The 20,397-nt window shown below is 44.5% G+C and overlaps 1 protein-coding gene and 1 long non-coding RNA gene across 13 annotated transcripts in view; one reads left to right on the top strand and one right to left on the bottom strand.

The window, feature by feature from the left end:
• The window catches only part of DIAPH2 (diaphanous related formin 2), a 359,470-nt gene extending 340,939 nt beyond the window's left edge, over positions 1 to 18,531 (bottom strand). For 4 of the 9 annotated variants that reach the window (XM_083484624.1, XM_083484625.1, XM_083484618.1 and 1 more), the window contains exon 1: positions 18,221 to 18,531. In XM_083484624.1, the coding sequence (XP_083340750.1) occupies positions 18,221 to 18,340 (120 nt within the window). In that variant the 5' untranslated portion in view covers positions 18,341 to 18,531. The remainder of the gene's footprint in view (positions 1 to 18,220) is intronic. The other 5 variants (XM_083484626.1, XM_083484620.1, XM_083484621.1 and 2 more) reach the window with 2 other exon arrangements.
• Positions 18,532 to 18,595: 64 nt separating this feature from the next.
• Positions 18,596 to 20,397, top strand: part of LOC310698103 — a 44,504-nt gene continuing 42,702 nt past the window's right edge. For all 4 annotated transcript variants that reach the window (XR_014521306.1, XR_014521307.1, XR_014521308.1 and 1 more), the window contains exon 1: positions 18,596 to 18,844. This is a non-coding gene — a long non-coding RNA (uncharacterized lncRNA). The remainder of the gene's footprint in view (positions 18,845 to 20,397) is intronic.

Genomic DNA, 20,397 nt, shown 5'->3' with positions numbered 1-20,397 from the left:
AATGGCAGAATTGATATGAGGAACTTGGGACTAAAATTCATCTTACTGACAAGACTACAAAGTTTCTGAAAAACATATGATCCCAAACTATTCAGAAAACTGAATATTTATATGGACAGGAATAGTTTGCCTATTGTAATTCATTTCTCTAAGGCAGCCAGTCCCAACCTTGGGTCCCCAGATGTTGTTGGACTACAACTCACATCATTCCTGACCACTGGCCCTGCTACCTAGGGATGATGAGAAAGGCTGCTATAAAGAGTACATCCTTAATAACCAAAAAGCAACTGCATTATTTCAACACTGTCCAGTTTGAAAAAAACTCTAAAAACAGCCACACAAAAATCACCTGCACCCCAGTTTTGGCATATTTTTATTGAAACTTTTCATCATACAATACACTGGTACCTCCGGTTGCACACGGGATCCGTTCTGGAGCTCCAGTCGGATCCCGAGGTGTGCATATCCGGAGGTGCCGCTTCTGCGCATGCATGCAGTGCGCTTCTGCGCATCACGAAACCCAGAAAAATACTTTCTGGTTTGCTGCGCACATATCCCAAAGGATACGGAACTGGAGGTGAACGCAAGTAGAGGTACCACTGTACAATTTAAAAAACCTACTATAAATAAAAATAAAAAAGGAAAGGAAAGGAAAAGAGAAAGAAAAATACAAAGCCCTCTCTCAAAAGTAGATCTTAACCCTTGTCTCACACAGAAGAGGGTGGATCCTCCCAGCTCTCACCTGGGAGCTTCCGTTTCTTCTCCCAGCCTCTTATCCTGGAAGATATTCCCTTTTCTGCGTCTCACACAGCGCTTTTCACAAGCCAGCCATCCCCTTCATACCCACACCCCAATTTTGAACTCTCTGGTGGAAGCAGAGGAGAAAAGGAAGACTATGTTCAAGTTTACATTGTCCTTCTGGCTCTCCATTATTATTTAAAGAAAATGCTTTGCTAAATTTCAAATTCTGTAGCGTGCATGAAGTACAGTACATAGCTTGCAACTATTATACAAATGAATCTACTAAAAATACTATTAAAGCTACAGCACCAGTAAAGCCATCCATGTATACAACAGCTTCATTTTAAAAAAAAAAAGCTTGGTTTAACATATTAAATTCAGTGGCAAGCAGCATTACCACATGGAATTAACTTCAACTGACCACTAGGAGTCTCCACAGAACTAACAACAGTGATGAGGAAAGTGCAAGAGCAGGAAGATTAGGGCAGCATTTCTGAGCGACCACACCCACAGCTTCTAAAGAGGAGGAAAACCACAAGGACAAGAAAGTGGGAGCACGCAATGGTATACAAAGCACCAAGAGAGTATACTTTGCTTAACCACTAAGCATGTAACTGGCAGGACAGCAAATGGTCTAATTAAAACTTCTAGCTGAAGCATAGGTTTGTAACTAGTTTGAAGTGATGCCTGTGGTTTTCCTAGGTATACAGCAAGGCACGTTCGCTCTAATAAACAAATTACTGGGCCCACATTAGATGTATCTCACACAGAAGGCAAGAACATATAAAGAGTCTAATTTTAAAAACATCCAAACTCAAGACCTAGGAGAAATTGTTGCTGTCCCCTGACATCTTCCACCTGAGGCAGCAATCATCCAAATTCTGATCAAATGTTACACCACCTACAGAGCAGCACACAATGCTATGCATTTAGTTGCATCTAACACTAATGTTCTTATAGCAAAGATGGTTCCATACATGTTTCAAAGTCCTAATTTAAAAGTAGTAGAATTTACACTTGGAAATGATCTTAGCATATATATAAATTAATTAAGTAATAAGTTACTTAATAGATTTATACATTTTGAGGTGCTTAATTTCACAGAAAGACAATTAAGAATTATTGTGTTATTTTAAACTTATTTTGCATATGTGTAACAGTACACTACAGTGGTACCTCGCAAGACGAACGCCTCGCAAGACGGAAAACCTGCTAGACGAAAGGGTTTTCCGTTTTGGAGGCGCTTCGCAAGACGAATTTCCCTATGGGCTTGCTTCGCAAGACGACAGCCCATAGGGAAATATCCAGGACAGCGGGGAAGCGCAGCGCGTCTTCCCCACTGTCCTCGGACCTCCTCCGAAGCCGGGCGGTGGGGCGGGAACGCCTCCTCCCGCCGCCGCCGGGCTTCGGAACGATGCTCCGAAGCCGGGCGGCGGGGAGGGAACACCTGCCCCCGCTGCCGGGCTTCGGAACGATGCTCCGAAGCCGGGCGGCGGGGAGGGAACACCTTCTGAAGGCAGGCGGGCGGGGGGCGAAAGTCTTTGTCCCCCCTGCCTGCCTTCCCAGGGGCTTTTAAATCGCCCCGGACAGCGGAGAAGTCCTCCGCTGTCCCGGGGCGATTTTAAAATGCCGCCCGCCAGCATTTTAAGATCGCCCGGACAGCGGAGAAGTCCTCCGCTGTCCCGGGGTTTTTTTAAATGCTGGGGGTGGGAAGAAAAGCCCTTGTCCCCCCCCGGACCTGGTCTGAAGGCGGTTTCCCTAGGAACGCATTAATTGATTTTCAATGCATTCCTATGGGAAACCGTGCATCGCAAGACGAAAAACTCGCAAGACGAAGAGACTTGCGGAACGAATTAATTTCGTCTTGCGAGGCACCACTGTATTTTGGACTACTACCAACCATCAACAAGTCTATTCACATGAGGATAACCTCATCACATGCAGATGCTACAATTGAAAGAAGCACCCAAATTATCATTTTGATGATGAGAACATCAAATAAGACAGATAAGACTGCTCTCCTTTAGCTGCCTGCTGAAATCTTTTCTGGTTGGATGGGCCTATTCAGACACATAATTTGGGTATATTTTTATTACTTACGTGGATGCCGCTCTGGAGTTTTCCAGGAGGAAGGGCCAGATATATAAATTTAAATAAATAAATAAATAAATAAATAAATGCATGATCTGGCCATACTTGTGAGGCAAGTTGCTTGTTAGGTGACTAGAATGACTAGCAGATGTTCTAAAGGAAAGCTAATGATCAGAACATAGCTAGAGATATTTGAGCATTTTGAATGGAGGAAGCCAAAATAATGTGGAAGCTAAGGAAAGGGGGTGAGTGTAAGGTGTGTGTGTTTCACAAAACCATTTGGGGGGCAGAGTCAGAATGCCCTGTGGGTGGAATGCAAAACTCTCCAAAAATGTAGTATACAAAAGAAGATATGCTACTTGACTTCTGTTAGGTCCTTTCCACATAAAAGACAAAAGTGGAAAGGACCTAACAGAAGCAGAAGACATCAAGAAGAGGTGGCAAGAATACACAGAGGAACTATACCAGAAAGAAATGGATGGCTCGTACACCCCAGGTAGTGTGGTTGCTGACCTTGAGCCAGACATCCTGGAAAGTGAAGTCAAATGGGCCTTAGAAAGCACTGATAATAACAAGGCCAGTGGCAGTGATGATATTCCAGCTGAACTATGTAAAATTTTAAACGATGATGCTGTTAAGGTGCTACACTCAATTTATGCTTTTGAATTTATGCTTTTTGAATGCTGGAGGAGACTCTTGAGAGTCCCTTGGACTGCAAGAAGATCAAACATATCCATTCTTCAGGAAATCAGCCCTGAGTGCTCACTGGAAGGACAGATCCTGAAGCTGAGACTCCAATACTTTGGCCACCTCATGAGAAGAGAAGACTCCCTGGAAAAGACCCTGATGCTGGGAAAGATAGAGGGCACAAGGAAAAGGGGACGACAGAGGACGAGATGGTTGGACGGTGTTCTCGAAGCTACAAACATGAGCCTGACCAAACTGTGGGAGGTGGTGGAAGACAGGAGTGCCTGGCGTGCTCTGGTCCATGGGGTCACGAAGAGTCGGACACGACTAAACAACAACAAATGTTCTACTTGTGTATAAATAATCCAAGTAGTGGAACTTCTCACTACTCAAAAAACTGGAGAACACAAAACAATATGATAGTTGTCCGAATATACACTAAGTTAAAGTTTTGTTACCATTCACAAACAGTACATTCTAAAATTCAAAACATTTCCATATGCCAGATGTGACTGTAGACCCAACTCCTGGGAAATATAAGTACTTGTAGTGATCAGTTGTCTAAAAAGTATGCCCAGTGTCCATCTACTGTAGAGGATGAAAATCTGTCCCTTGCTAGCAGATATGCTAGAACTCACAGGGTCCCAAAAGAAAGGATTCATCCATTTGATCCAAACATAGGATTTCCAAAGCTTCTAAGCCAAACCTAAAGCTTCACAAAAAGCATATGACCTCTTCCTTGGACAGTATCACTTCAGAATGCAGATAGGAGATCACATGCTAAAATACAATCCCATGTAAGAATACTTTCACACACAAAACCAGCCCATGGGCTTCAGTCATCCTCCACAACATAATAGCTGTTTTCAGAACCCTAGGGGGTACCGTATTTTTCACTCTATTGGACGCACCGGACCATAGGAGGGCGAGAACAGGATTATTTTTTTCTTGTTCTCCCCCTCTAAAACAAGGTGCGTTCTGTGCGTTCAAGGTGCGTTCACCCGAAGCCTCCGGGGCCCAGCGGGAATTCCCGCTGGGCTCTGGAGGCTTGGGGTCCCTTTTGACTTGCTCTTTGGGGCTGGCGGGGGGGGGAGTGCTGCTTTCCCCCACCGCCAGCCTCCAAACCAGGTCGGGTTTGGAGGCTGCTATCCGCAAGCCTTGGGAGCCCGGCGGGAACTCCCGCCCGGCTCCCAAGGCTTGCAGATATCTGCCTGAAGCCTGGAGAGTGAGAGGGGTCAGTGCGCACCGACCCCTCTCGCTCTCCAGGCTTCAGCGAAAGCCTGCATTCGCTCAATAGGACGCACACACATTTCCCCTTCATTTTTGGAGGGGGGAAAGTGCATCCTATAGAGCCAAAAATACAGTAATTCAAAACCACAACAGTAGAAATTCAGAAAAGGCACCACCAGTCAAGAGAATGCCAACATGTTCAATGAACAGTATCAATAAAGCCAATAGAAACAAGATTTCCTTCAGAAAACAGAAATCTTGTTCAAATAAGGAGGAAAAGAAACACAAACTCTGGCAAAAGAAACACAAGCAGGAAATAAGGAATAAAAAAACAATTTGAGGAGCACATCACTAAAAACAAAAAGGCCAACAATAACAAGGTATTTACATGCATTACAAGCAGGAAATTGCCAATGGAAGTCACTGGACCTTTGAATAACAAGGAAATCAAAAAAGGAAGGAAGAGGCAAATATTAAAATGGCAAATATGATTCAGTGTTAGCATATGTAAACTAATGCATATATATGTTTATAAGATTTGAACTTGTAGTAACTAACCAGGAAAGAGACTTGTGATGGATGTCAGTGAAAATGCTGACCCAATAGATAGCAGCTGTGAAAAATGCAAATGATGTTAATGACCCAAATCAAAACGTTGTTATACCAATCGCTCAATATTCTCAGTGGAGAGGATACATTAAGTAATATGTTTGAATGTTGAATATGCAAGTGTATTTGTAGAGACAATGGGTAGAACAAACACTATTAGAAACACTACTGGATAAGTGTTTAATGGTCATTGTATGTGTATTTGTTTAAAAACCAATTATTATTTTTTTAGGCAAACTCTATGTTAAGCAAAGTTGGCAACCCTTAAAGGCTGTCCCTTTACCTGCAAGGTATGATTTCAAACCATGTGATAAAAAATGGACAGCCTGACATTACTGTGACATGAGGTGCCAGACAGGTAGCTGGCACTGCCCACTTGTCAAACCAAGCCCTTGGGAGTAAGGGAAAATAAAGATCTGGCTGGCAGGCCTAATCCAGTCCTGCCTTGTTTAAAAGGCAGCCTAATTCCTTCACTCATCCTGTAATTTTTGAGGTTCGTTTTCATGGCATGAAATGAACTCCTGATCACTTTCAGGCTCATTGATATGGTTCCAAACTAAAGAAAAACCCTATTTCAGGAATACTAAAATATAATAGACTGCAGCCCCAAGATTCTTTGCTGTTCCCATTTATGACACTTACATGATCGTTTAAGACTATAATCCTACACTTACCTTGAAGTCTCACTGAATTCAATAATACATACTTCTGAATGTACATGAATATGAGGGTACTATATAGAAAGTCTGGGCCCTGACATGCTCTGAAAGTATTTGCTGCCTATGTTTCTTTGTAAAGTTGGTAAACTTGGTGTGGTTTGTGGAGCCATTTGGGTGGGGAGGCGCCAAATCCACACAAAGAGCCTCGTGACATAAATTACTATCCATACTGAAAAATCTGCAATTTCCCGTGTTTCAGTCTCTGCAATTCTCAAAATGACTCAGATTAAGTAACCTTCTACAATATAAACACATGTTGGTTTGTGTTCAAAAATGTTACAGGCAAATATTTTTTATATGCTTTGATGAAATCTACACACACATAAAAACATTCTGAAAATGCTTTTATTAAACTGAAAAACAGCCATAGTAAGCATTCATTCCAATGGACACTTAAACGTATTTATATTCTGAAATGTTTGTTGTGGTTGTTCCAGTATGCTGTCTAGCTAATGTCAGCTACAACAAACAGAACCAACAATATATGGAAGAATTTGGTCATAATTTGTGCCAACATGGAAGCCAACTCTCATGAATTCATTACTGACAGCATAGTATCAACATATATTTATACTTTGCTCAGTGAAGTCTGCATAAAACTCACTATTTTCCTATGCTACATCTGTACTTAAATTATTGTTCATTAGTTTAATTTACCACGTTAGAGAAGTAACAAGGATCCAAAGCTGGTGGAGTTCTGCAAACTGTTCTGAACGACTATCTCTTACTCTGTTTATAGAGATTTCTGCCTTCAGTTGAGTACAATAAGCCAATTGTTGTGTACTTTAGTTTTTTTCTGATATGTGCACCATCCATAGTTCCAGAAGCTTACTGGAATATTTTGCTAAGGGGAAATTATTGGGTTGTTTTTGTTATGTATTTTCTGTTTTTTATGTAAACTAATGCACATTAGGGAAATATATATATAATTTCACATATACACTGACAGGGTCAGAACAGACGGTAGCTAACCAGGAAAAGAATCTTAAGGTCTGACCATATCCATCAAAGCTGAATGATGGAAGATTGAGGCCAGAGAAAAGGAAGTAATTCACTACCATCATTAATTATTGTTCTTCATTAACATTTGCAATGCAGGAAGGGTTTGCACATTAGACTTCTACCATTTACATCCGGATGTGTTTCCCAAAGTGGGCAATACTGCCCCCTGGGGGGTGCTGGAATGATCCAGGGGGTGGTAGTAGCCTCAGGTGTAACTGGGGGGGGGGGGTTGCTGAAAAGGGGTAGTGGAAGCATAAGAAAGTTTTGAAAAACCATTTGTACAGTACATGCTTCATCTGTTGTGAAATGACGCTTACTGCCAGATCTCCCCTGGATCCAGTGGTCATGCTAGACGAAAGGGGTATACCTGGGCTTCAGTATACCCTTTTCAGCTTCACCCAGGCCCAGGAAGTGGCTCATAGCTTACCTGCCTGTTGGGCCAATGACAGGCGGCAATGGCACAAGCCCTAACACTGGGCAGATCGACTGAGCCACCAGGCTTCACTCTAGTCCGCCACGTGGGTTTTTAATCTGAGAGCCTAGTCCACCTCCTCGGCCAGTTTTGAAAAATTGTTTGTACATGTTTCAACAGTTGTGTAATGACACTTACTGCTGTATCTTACTTATAACAACTTCTTTATTTACTATGTTGTAGGATGTAGGTAGAAATATAGATACATAAAAGAACACAGATTTGTCACTGCATCTTTGTTTGTTTGCTTAAAGAAGGTAGATTTCCAGAGAGGCACTGAATAATTTTTTTCTGAAAATGGGGTGGTAGGCCAAACAAGTTTGGGAACCTCTGATCTAGTTGGAAAGCAGTATTAACCCATATTACCAGTCTTAGAAATTCCCCAGGAGCCAGCATGTTTTTGACTGTCATGGGTCCAACTGCGACCACATGGAGATCTCTGGATGCCAGGTTGACATCTGACAACTCCATCTGCCTGGCACCTCCAGTTTTCATAAGCAAGTAAGTAGAAGCTTATTTATTGCATTATATCCTATATCTTTCTCCAAGTACACAGTTCACCCTCCTCCTTATCCCTACAACAACCCTGTGAGATAAGTTGAGAGGCTGTGACTGGCATAAGGTGACTAGCCCAATGAGCTTTATGACTGAGGGAGGATTTGAACCCTGATCTCTCGGGTCCTAGTCTGACACTCTAACCACAACACCGTACTGGCCTCCTAGAGTACTTCTGTTATGGGGCAGCTATATAAATTTAGTAGGCAAATAAATAAATATAGGGAAAGCCAATTGTCACTACAAGAAGGATCTGAAATATTTTCATTGAAGCTTGAATTTGTTGTATTCAGGATTGTTTTATTTGATGTTTTAATGTTTTTTAAAACACTTTTTATGAGATTTTCCCCCCTTTAAAATATAAGTCAGTATGGAAATCAATTGAATACTGGGATAGCTCAGTTGGTAGAGCTTGAGATTCCTAATCTCAGGGTTGTGGGTTCAAGCCCGGCAGGGAGTTGGACCAGATGATCCTAGTGGTCCCTTCCAGCTCTATAAATTCTATGAATCATAATAATAATAAATTTCATTGCAAAAAAAAGGTTCATAGACATTCCGTTATGACAACTGTAGCATAGGTTTCTAACACTATGTATTACCGTATTTTTTGCTCTATTAGACGCACCAGACGATAAGAAGCACCTAGTTTTTAGGGGAGGAAAACAAGAAATAAGAAAACAACGCAAAGAGGGAGCGCTCCTCCATCTTCATTCAGGAGGCTTTGCAGGGCTATCCCTGAAGCCAGGAGAGCAAGCGGGATTAGTGCGCACCGATCCCTCTTGCCCTCCTGGCTTCAGCGAAAGCAAGCCTACTGGCTTTCCTCCCGCAAGAGCCGTGCGCTCTTTAAAGAGCCGTGTGCTCTGTCCCTTCCCCCATCTCCCGCAAAAGCCAGGGATAGCCGCACAAAGCCTCCACAGGGCAGCGGGATGAAGGCTCCCCGCTGCCCTGCGGAGGCTTCGCGTGGCTAATCCAGAAGCTAGAACAGCTAGAGGAAGCGCTGCACAGCACTCCCTCTAGCTGCTCTGGCTTTTGGATAGCCCTGCGAAGCCTCTGCAGGGCACAGGAATGAAGGCTCCCCGTGCCCTGCGGAGGCTTCGCGCCGCTAAGGCAGAAGCTAGAACAGCCAGCAGGATCGGAGCACAGCGATCCCACTGGCTGTCCTGGCTTCTGGCTTAGCCGCGCGCAGCCTCTACCGGGCAAGAGGAGCCTTCATCCCCTGCCCACGAGAGGCTGTGCACGGCTAAGGCTCCCCCAAGAGCTGTGCTCCCTTTAAAGAGCGCACTGAGTGTGTGTGCGGCTCTTGGGGGCTTTTCCCCAAGGAGGCAAAAGGGCAGCCCATCTCCCTCCTTGGGGAAAAGCCCCACACGCTGAACACAGCTCTTTAAAGGGAGCGCTGCATCGCACCTGCATTCGCTCCATAAGACGCACACACATTTCCCCTTACTTTTTAGGAGGGGAAAAGTGCATCTTATAGGGCAAAAAATACGGTACTATAGTAGCACAACATCCAACCACTCTGGCTTTGTCACATGGTTTGTAATGAGAAGAAATAAAAAATAATCTAAGTCAATCCATTGTGTCATCTGTCCTTCTTGCACAGTTAACCTACACAAACCAGACCACAAGATACTAGAGATAGAATTCAGGGTCCCTGTAGGACAATTAGGTTCTGATGTTGCAAAGAAGATAGCAAAGCCACACACTACTAGAGAAAAATAGAAAAATGTCTGTCCAACTTCAAATCTAGCATGGCCAGTCATATCCCATTAACTGTACACATTAACACCACCTGTAGTTTTGGAGCCCCAGACATATTAAGAAGAGAGAGTCAAAGTACCTAAAAATACTGCTAGCCTCCATAAGCTCACCTTTTTTCAATTGTGAATTGACTGCAATCACTAAATTTCACTAAATAATATTCATATCCAATTTTACATACTTACTTGACTTGACCTGTCACAACTTACAGAACTGAAACAATGAAGGTCTACATTTCAGCACAACGTACAGTTCTGCCTGCACACATGAAGTTCACAGCAAAATTTAAAGCAAAAAGCAAAAACAATGTACCTAGAATATTTAGGTCACAATATGTAAACACCTTCCTAACAATAAGGCCATGATAACTTGAGTCTTTTTCTCTAGGAAACCTCTTATGCATAATCCAACTCACTGGCATGCATGGTATGTAGTACTAAACACATTGCTGCATTTCCTGTGCTGCATTTCCTGTGCTGGAGCAGAATTATTTGGAATCTCAGATTTAGAAAAAAGTATTTTGCTTTTCTTTCCATTTTAAACAAATTTATCCCGCAGTCAATGTATAATTTCAGGAATTATCAGTAGTTAAATGACAGTCACATTAGGTTAACACAAATCATATTGTTACATAGTATAGTACTGTAACTATACTGTGCTGTAACAAATCACAAACTATCCCCAGAAAGACAATACTGTCAAACCTCAGTTGTCGAACGTAATCCATTCTGGAAACCCATTCAGCTTCTGAAAAGTTCGAGCACCGAGGCGCGGCTTCCAATTGGTTGCAAGAGGTTCCTGCACTCAAGCGGAAGCCACATGGGACATTCGGCTTCCGAAAAAAGTTCAAAAACTGAAGCATTTACCTCAGGGTTTTCAGCGTTCGGGAAAACTAACTACAGTGGTACCTCATGTTACATACCATCCCCCTTACGAATGCTTCAGGTTATGCGCTCTGCTAACCAGGAAGTAGATGCCCCTTGTTGCAAATTTTGCCAGCGGCGTGGCAGCAGTGGGAAGCATCATTAGCGAAAGTGCGTCTCATGTTACGAGCGGTTTCCAATTATGAACAGACCTCCAGAACGGATTAAGTACATAACAAGCGGTTATGTACCACTGTGCAGTGGTACCTCGGGTTACATACGCTTCAGGTTACAGACTCCGCTAACCCAGAAATATTACCTCGGGTTAAGAACTTTGCTTCAGGATGAGAACAGAAATTGTGTGGTGGCACAGCAGTAGCAGTAGGCCCCATTAGCTAAAGTGGTGCTTCAGGTTAAGAACAGTTTCAGGTTAGGAACAGACCTCCAGAACGAATTAAGTTCTTAACCCGAGGTACCACTGTACTGTCAGGTACTACTCCGGCGGGAAGGTAAACGGCGTTTCCGTGCGCTGCTCTGGTTCGCCAGAAGTGGCTTAGTCATGCTGGCCACATGATCTGGAAGCTGTACGCCGGCTCCCTCGGCCAGTAAAGCAAGATGAGCGCCGCAACTCCAGAGTTGTCCGCGACTGGACCTAATGGTCAGGGGTCCCTTTATCTTTACCAATAAGTTATATTTGTGGGCAGAGTGACTGATAGGTCAAAGTGAAGACAACGAAGTGGGTCCAGAATTTAGAAAGTTAAATTTGGCAGGTTTTCAACCCTGTAAATTATGTGCAAGGCAGTTGCCAGGACAACTTCTTCAGTTACAAGGCCAAAAATAAACTGAACAAACTTTATCTTCAGAGATATAGTCATTTGGACTATGTTTTCAATAAAATAGTACCTAAACTGAATTTTACTTTGGGATCTTAAGGAAATAAGATGTTTGAGATTTCAGATTTGAAAAGCTGTACAAGTTTAGAACCTGCTCAAAATATTAATTCTAAACACTTTAAAACAAGGCAAAACAAAACAGCCCAAGAGACTGCTCTGTATGCCCTCCACATGCTTGATACTTTCAGAACTGCTCTAGGACGTTATTTTAACACTGACCAGACAGATTATGGTCTGGTCAGTTTCATCCTGAATGATAAATTGTGGGCTACCACAACCCCACAACAGTGCAACATGGCATGGGCTGGGGCTAGGCTCCCTTCTTATCAAGGAAAGAAATCATCCTTAAAGTGGAGTGACATTACTGTTCCTGCGGAAACTGCTCTATCAGTTCAATTATGTAAGTCCTCAACACTATAAGCTTTTACCAGCAAATAACTGTTACCATATTATTAATATAACTGTAAAGCATCCTTGTTGCTAACTTGAAGCTCAAAAGATAGTTCATTATATCTATACTGTTTTGTTACATAACATACAGACAAGCAGCATATAGCAACTAAAATATGAAGGGTAGCACAGCGTGCAAGGCTACAATCATTCTTCCCAAGTAGGTTTTATAAGAAAAGCTACATAAGCAATACAGAACAGTCACAACTGTAGATGTGATTAAGTCAGTTTCACTGAGCTTAGGTGTGCAGAATCTTCTTACAAATTTGAGTATGAAAGAAGTGAGAGGCGCCTGAATGTTTAGGTGGGTAATGAAAATAGTCTGGCACACTTCCATGCAATTTGCCACTTGCTTATGCACCTTAGAAGCGTGGCCATTTCCCACATGTGACCAGTGGAGTACCACGCTGCACATGCCTCCCCACCAGTTACAGAAGAACAGTGCATAACTTTGGTAACTTTGATCAAAATTCTGTCTTCCAGACCTATAGGATCAGTATAAGTCCAAAGGATGTAACACACATCCATAACAGCAGGACATGTTTTCCTCAACAGGACTTTAAATGAGAATGATACCCAAAACCATTCATTTTCCTAAGACAGTGTTGTTCTGTGGCATATGGGGAGGGAAAATATTATATCCAAAACTGGTTTAGATTATATCTGAATGCAAACAAGCTTTGTATCACATTTTTCTGATGCAAATAGCATCCCTCATATTTGAAAATTGAATCATATTGTTAAAAACACAGCTCCAGAATATTTCCTGTTACAATTGTTGACCCACAGGTGGTTACTGTTAGTTGTAGTCAATTGCAGGAAGAGGCAGCTGTATATGTGGGTAATACACCACATCCAAAGAACCAAACCATTACTCACAAAGTGAAAATCAAGATTGGGTCCCTTAGATCCCAAGCCTTGCACATCCTTAGCACCAGCATACAGACTGGTTGAGCTTGTTCTGAGTTTAATGCCAAAACATGGTGTCCCCAAACCAGTGTTCAAAATTAGTCAGGCACCAGGTGCATTTTGCACCTGGCTATTTGCCACTTGCGACCAAGTGAAGATGCCTGACATCTCCACAATCTAGAGGTGCATGCCTGGGGATCACTGGATCTTGACTGTTTTCACACACTAATACCACATCTTCCAGAATTCGCTCACTTAGATTTTATCTGCACAATCAGATTAAATTTCAGAAACCAATATTTTTTGTGCAGCCTGAGCAGGAGCAGTGAACAATGTTATAGTTAATTGTTGCTTGTCTTCACTTACCCCACCCTACTGCCTTGCTCACAGTTGTGAAGAATATCCTTACATTATGAATGGTCCATGTCACCATTAAGAAAAAGTGGTAGAAACAGGCCAATATATATGTGGACTGTCCCTGGATCAAGTGACTTTTCTTCTTAAAGTCGTCAAAGCTCTTTACCTTGCTCTTTACCAGTCATCTGAACTAGCCAGATGCTTAACTGATAATCAATCACAGTCAGTCGATCATTTGAAAAATAAGGCCTTAGAGCCGTCTTGCCCCAAAATAGCAACTAGATAGTCTCTGTAACCTTGCCTCAAGGAGCCTTTTGGACCCTAGCTTATATATCTGAGTTTCTAACACTGCCCCAAACACACACAAAAATAGTTAAACATGGCATACCATTGTCAAAGCCAGGTAAGAGTGCTTTGTATTTTTCTGTCACACCCCATCCTTAAATGCTGAAGGGTCAACACAGAAGCTATTCCAGGTCCAGTATTGCTCATGCATATTTTTCAGGCCAGCTACACTTAAAATTGCCATCTCTAAATCAGCTCCATTTGTCAGCACAATCCTATGCAAAATTATGTGTATCTCTGCATAGGATTATGCTGCGAATCTTAATCAAGGCTGAGAGAAACTAATTTACTATTCATTTCTGCTGGAAGGAGAAAATGGTCAAGGGTTCCTACCACATTTATTAGTATCTCTTCTAAGAGTTGCTTCATATGTCACATCTGATACCCAACTATAGAATTCCTGGCAAAAATCCATGAAAATAGCATAAATTATGAACAGTGTCCATATGCATAATAAACCATGGCTTGGAACGTGTCAATGATGAACCAGAAGGAAAAAAAAATTGACATATGAAACACCATTAAACTAAATTTACACTTTAAACAATGAAACATGTAAAGAATATCCTATGTTCAAGCCCAGGTATCTTCCACTAATAAGATTTTGGGTAGCAATATGGATAATATCTTTATAAGAACTGCACTCAGAATGGACTATCAAAGATTATGTGAACAAGAGTTTGATTCAGTGTAAAATAGCCCAAAGTAAATACTACAAGGCATCATTCAATGGAATGTCACCACGCAGACACCATGCCAGCCTCACACTACCAACTGCAACCTATGACTGGCTCCACTTGGCATTTCTCCATACATAGGGGAACCAGAAGTTTGACTCCAAACTAACCAGTGAAGGGCAATTCTTGCTTGTTTCAAAAGTCGCTCATCGCTCCAATGCATAATTTCATCATAATCCACTATGGAAAAACCAAAACCACCATAACCCCAGAACATTCCAAAAGAGATGGGATACCCCGTCCACCTCAGAAGAACTTGACACCAAGCCAACACCACACTGCCTGAGAACAAGGGTGCCATCCCACTCCCTGGCAAAGTATATGTAGTAGTTGTGAAACCAGCAGAAACCTAACAGGTGTGGCTCTTCCAAGTCTGGAGATGCAAATAAGGGAAAATATGAAACTATTAAAGTCTTGTCATATGGTTCTTCAAGATTTAGAACATTGCTAAGACCAAAAGAAATGGACAACTCTTTGGATATGGTTGCTGTCTTCCTTTTCACAGTAGGGCTCCAGAGCCATCAACAGCTGCATACTAGTAGAGAAGCAACAGATTTCCAATATGAAATGAAGTGATTTCCAATCACTGCATATTGGGGGCAGTGAAAGGTTTATCTGTTGAGTATCTACTACCAACCCTATCTTGCTGTCTGGCCCACACCTATCCTCCTCCTCCTCCTCCTTCATTTATTTAATTATCTAAAGGCGCAGGGGAAGCAACTTTTTACTGGCTTTCTTCATGTGTTTTTAACAGTAGTCTAGAATGCAGAAATGTAGCAAGTGAGGATTTTTCTACTACTGATACAAAGAGCAATGGAGTAATTTAATCCTGTACAGTGGTACCTTGGGTTACATACGCTTCAGGTTACAGACTCCGCTAACCCAGAAATAGTGCTTCAGGTTAAGAACTTTGCTTCAGGATGACCAACATAAAGGACTACCAACAAAACCGGCGGAGAGGGACTGACGGAGATTTGAAGGCCTCGGACGTGAGAAATCCAGGCTAAGAACTGATATTGTGGACATCTTCTGTTTTGGGGGATCGAAACCGGGAAAGAGGGGGGGTGAGAGCTTCTGAATCCAAAAGGAGGATAATTTTATGATTTTTATGTTTAGGTAGTGTCTTCAGTAATTAATATTTAAAATTGGGAAATTTGTGGAAGGGAACTTAGGTCGACCTTAGAAAAGGATGTAATGATTATAATTGATGTATAAGTTAAATTTGGTTAATTAAGCAGAACTAAGTTTAAAAATAATTACAATAATATTGTGAAGATGAGAGTAAGAACTTGCTGAGCTAACTATTGGAATTAGGATGTATGAAGGGGTGGTGCGGGGAAGTCAGAGAATGTGGTTACAAAAGTAAGGATTTGAAATTATACATGTTTGTCTTTGTGTGTTTGTGATGTCAATATAAAATGTGAAAATCTAATAAAAAATTAAAAAAAAAAGAACTTTGCTTCAGGATGAGAACAGAAATCGTGCTCCGGTGGCGCAGCAGCAGCAGGAGGCCCCATTAGCTAAAGTGGTCTTCAGGTTAAGAACAGTTTCAGGTTAACAACAGACCTCCGGAACAAATTAAGTACTTAACCCGAGGTACCACTGTAGTTCATACTACAAAAGTATTTGTCAGTTTCAAATAATGCCACACCACCACTTGTTTGTTTTTCTGCCTGTTTAAATTACAGTGGTACCTCGGGTTAAGAACTTAATTCGTTCTGGAGGTCCATTCTTAACATGAAACTGTTCTTAACCCGAGGTACCAATTTCTGTTCTCATCCTGAAGGAACGTTCTTAACCCGAGGTACTATTTCTGGGTTGGTGGAGTCTGTAACCTGAAACATCTGTAACCTGAAGTGTCTGTAACCCAAGGTACCACTGTATTTCATTTGTTTATTTGCTGACTTTATATTCTACCTTTCCTCCAAGAAACTCAAGGTTGTGTGCATAGTTCCAACCCTCCACATTTAATGCCCACAAGAACCCTGTGAGGTAGGTTAGACTTAGAGCTAGTGACTAGCCCAATTACACCCAGTGAGCTTCATGGCTGAGTGGGCATTTGAGTCCAGCACTCAAGCACTAACAAAGCACTAACACTTTGTGTGTGTTTTATTGTGGTGCTGTTCAAGTCAAAAGAACTAGGCCAGTAAAAAGTTGCCAACATGTAAGAGCCTACCTAGATTCTCTAAAATAAATAACAAGCTCAGGCACTCTCCCTCTTTCTGCCTTCAAAGGGCTGCCAACTTTTCAAACAGTACTTAAAGCTGCTCCTAACAGTAGTCTGGCCTGCAACAAGGAGCAAATCAGAGTTTCCATATCTGTACCATGAAAAGCATCACCTGCTGCTTTCTGCATCTCAAACTTCGGTGGAAAGTCATAATAACATGGCCAGTCACTGCAGTTGATAACCAATCTTCTGTGAAAAGCCACAGCTGAAAGAATTTAGAGTCAGGATAGTAGGATGGTATAGGACAGGTTTCCTCAAACTCGGCCCTCCAGATGTTTTGAGACTACAATTCCCATCATCCCTGACCACTAATCCTGCTAGCTAGGGATCATGGGAGTTGTAGGCCAAAAACATTTGGAGGGCCGAATTTGAGGAAGTCTGGTATAGGAGTTAAGCATGTTGATTTGGCACCAGGGAGATCAAAGTTTCAAATCCTACCAAGCCATGCCACTCACAACTATCCTTCAACCATAGTGCATCTGGCTGTTGTTAACCAGAAGTTTGGTGGTTTGAGGCCACCCAGAGACAGCTGTGGGCAGGATTCCTGCATTGCAGAGTGTTGGACTGGATGACCTTCGGGATACCTTCGAACTCTACAATTCCATGATTCTATGTGACCTGTTATGAAAATGTATAGGAGGAAGAACCAGGTAACAATGAACAAAAACAAACAAAATAGTAAAGTCAAGCCTCAGTGAAAAGCACAAGAGATGAGCTAAGTAAAGCAGCTGACCCTTAATTTCCCACCTCACCCCAAACACACATAGCTATTAAGGAAGCCTATTAAAGGCACTCTTCTGGCCACCTCAAGGATTACCAACATTTCAAACAACCCCAGCAGCTGTGCCTTTAACAGTCACTTGATCCATAAAAGCCAAAAGGAAAACCCAGTCCACCTCCATGCCACAAGAGCCTTAATGAACCCATTGCTGCCTTGCCTCAAAACCCCTGTAGGGCACAAGGGCAAAGCCTCTAGAGACAGCTGGCAACCCAAGCCTCTGTGCAGGATGTCACAGGAGCAGGGCCTATGAAAAATGCTCCACCCCTAAGCAAACCTAGTCAACGCATTCTCCCCTCCACTTCCACACACATGCACAGCAGATTGCAAACTTCCCAGCCCATCCCAGTAACTGCCCATTTAGCAGCAGCAACCAGAGAAATGTGGGCTCTGTGCTGTTTCACGGCGTCTTTTAGTCCAGCTTCGCAGGATTTCCCCCCCTAGTCGGAACCCTTTGGTCGTTTATCATTACTGAAATTGGGGTTTGTTTGTTTGTTGTTGTTGTTTTACTGCACGTCGCCTAGAGGCCCTCGCGCGAGGCGGCTGACGAAACAGAAGCAACGGTGCTCCCCGCGAGCTTCTAGGGTTTTTAAAAACTCTCGCCTGAAACGCCCCCCAACACATTAACCCCTAACCCCCATCCCACCCGCCCTCCGTTTTTAAAAAGGCCGGGCCAGGCCAGGCCGGGTGTGCTGCGAGCTGCCCCCTCGACCGCATAACAGCCTCCACCCCCCGCAACGGCAGCCGCCTTAAGACCCGGTCAGCCCTGCGCCCCCCCCCCCCACCTCCTCACTCACCAGCTTGGGCTTGTTCTTACTCTCATCCTCAGGGGCGCGCCAGCCGCCGCCTCCGACACCGCCCCGCCTAGGGTTCATCTTACCCGGCGGTTCCTCACCGCCGGCTCCCTGGTTCTCCATGCCGCCTCTCTTCCCTTGCCTCTCTCTCTCTCCCTTCCCTCAGGCACTCATGGCGGGATGAAGGGAGGCGCCCGCCCCGCCTCGCGAAGTCTCCCCCCCACCCCCTTTTTTTTTTTGGTCGCCGCCTTGCTCTCCTCACGCTCGCTCCGCTCCTGTCAGGGTACTCGGCGCGCGACTGGCGGCTTTCTGCGCACGCGCTCGTTTACCCACCCACCCCTCCTCCTCCTCCTCCTCCCCCCTCCCTTGCGCGCGCCCTGACGGCAGACGGGCCGGGGAATCGAAGGAAGGAGACGGCGGGACGTAAACTCAACACTTCCCCCCCCCCCTTCCCGTCTCTCTCGCGCACAGGGGTCTCCTGTGTGCGCACGCGCAAGCCTCTTGGCACGCTGAAGCCGCTAAGGCGCGCCGATGCCCTCACTCGTGGCTGAGGGTGAACGAGGGATGGGGCCCGGAAGCGGTTCGAAGAAGACTTGGGTGAGCGCCGAAAGGAAAAGCCTGGCGGAAGTGAGTGCCCGGATGGAAGGCAGGCAAGGCAGGCGGGAGGGGAGAGAGGGGTTTGTGAAAGGGAGATGAGTCACAAGAAAGGAGTTGGATTAAGAAGTAGGGGGAGGGAAAGGGGGAGGGGGCAGCGTCTGTCAAGACTCAGACCTCTCTTCAGACCTTCCCTGGCACAGGGATCCTGGTGCCTCACAGCACAGGCGGGAATTCAACAGGGTCCCTCTGCGAGGACACCCCACTCCCGACCTGGATATTGCAGTATTCCAGCAACAAAAAGATATTTCACAAGTTGAAAGTGCTGAATTGGAACTTATCGAGGAGTTTGAGCCGATCTGTTTAGGCATGATAGAGACAATGCTTTCCTGCCGTGCGACTGATGCTCATTAACCTAGCAGCCCTAGAAAGATTGCCTTTATCACCAATTACTGCTGGGGTGAATTATCACTGCGGTTCATTTGCTTAAACTTTCTTTGATTTGCCACATTTTCTTTACTTTTGTTAGCCCTCCATGTGTGTGGGAGAGAGAGATAGAGAGACGAGATGAAACTTCATGCATGTGATGGAAAACTTGTGCCATAATAAATCGGTCAATCTTTGTTCCTTGTACTGTAACAGAAACACAGCCAGCCTAACCTACTGTATCTCCACACACACACACACACAATACCTGAACTGCATATATTACTTTTATAAAAAAGAGAAGGGAGAAAGGGGTGCTAAGGAATAACACATGAAATTATTGTGTTGGAATTTAAATCTGGGGCCCCATGTACAGTACCAATACAGCATTCTGTTCCCTACACCAGTGTTTCCCAACCGGTGTGCCGCGGCACACTACTGTGCCGTGAGACACCGGCTGGTGTGCCGTGGGAGGGAGGCGGGCGAGTCAGGCGGCGAGAGGCGGCGGCGGCGAGGATCCGCGTCGAGCCGGGGGCGGCTCCGCGGTGGTGGTGCCGAGCGGCGGGGCAGCGCGCGCAAAAGGGAGGAGCGCGAGACAGCGGAGGAGGAGGAGGCCGGCATGTCCGGGCAGCAGCAGCAACAGCAGCAGCAGCAACTCCCGGCGACGGCTCCTCCTCCGCCCGCTATCGCCGCCACCACCACAACAGCCGCCGCCGCCTCAGCTGCCGCCGTCCCTCAGTCCCTCGCTCTGCTGCCTCCTCCCACCCCGGCAAGGGGAAGGGAAAAAACGTTCACTTTTGTGCGTCCCCCCCCCCCGCGTGACGCTGCGCGCTGACGTCACGGGGCGGGGCTTTAATGGTGGTGTGCCGCGAGATTTTTTTCCGGTAAGCAGGTGTGCCGTTGCCCAAAAACGTTTGGGAAACACTGCCCTACACCATGTTGAACCATCAGAATGTAAAGACATCTTGGTCACGTACATTATCTCAGTGGCGTAGCGTGGGTTGTCAGCACCCGGGGCAAGGCAAGTAATTTGCGCCCCCTAACCCGTGGATTTGCGCCCCCTAACCCGTGGATTTGCGCCCCCTAACCCGTGGATTTGCGCCCCCTAACCCTAACCCCTAGATGTTGCGCCCGGTGCGGCCGGCCCCCCCTGCACCCCC

The sequence above is a fragment of the Podarcis liolepis genome (genome assembly GCF_965112155.1).
Source record: "Podarcis liolepis genome assembly, chromosome: Z".
Lineage (NCBI taxonomy): Eukaryota > Metazoa > Chordata > Lepidosauria > Squamata > Lacertidae > Podarcis > Podarcis liolepis.
Note: the sequence above shows the minus strand (reverse complement) of the source record. Positions and strands in the feature narration are given on the sequence as shown.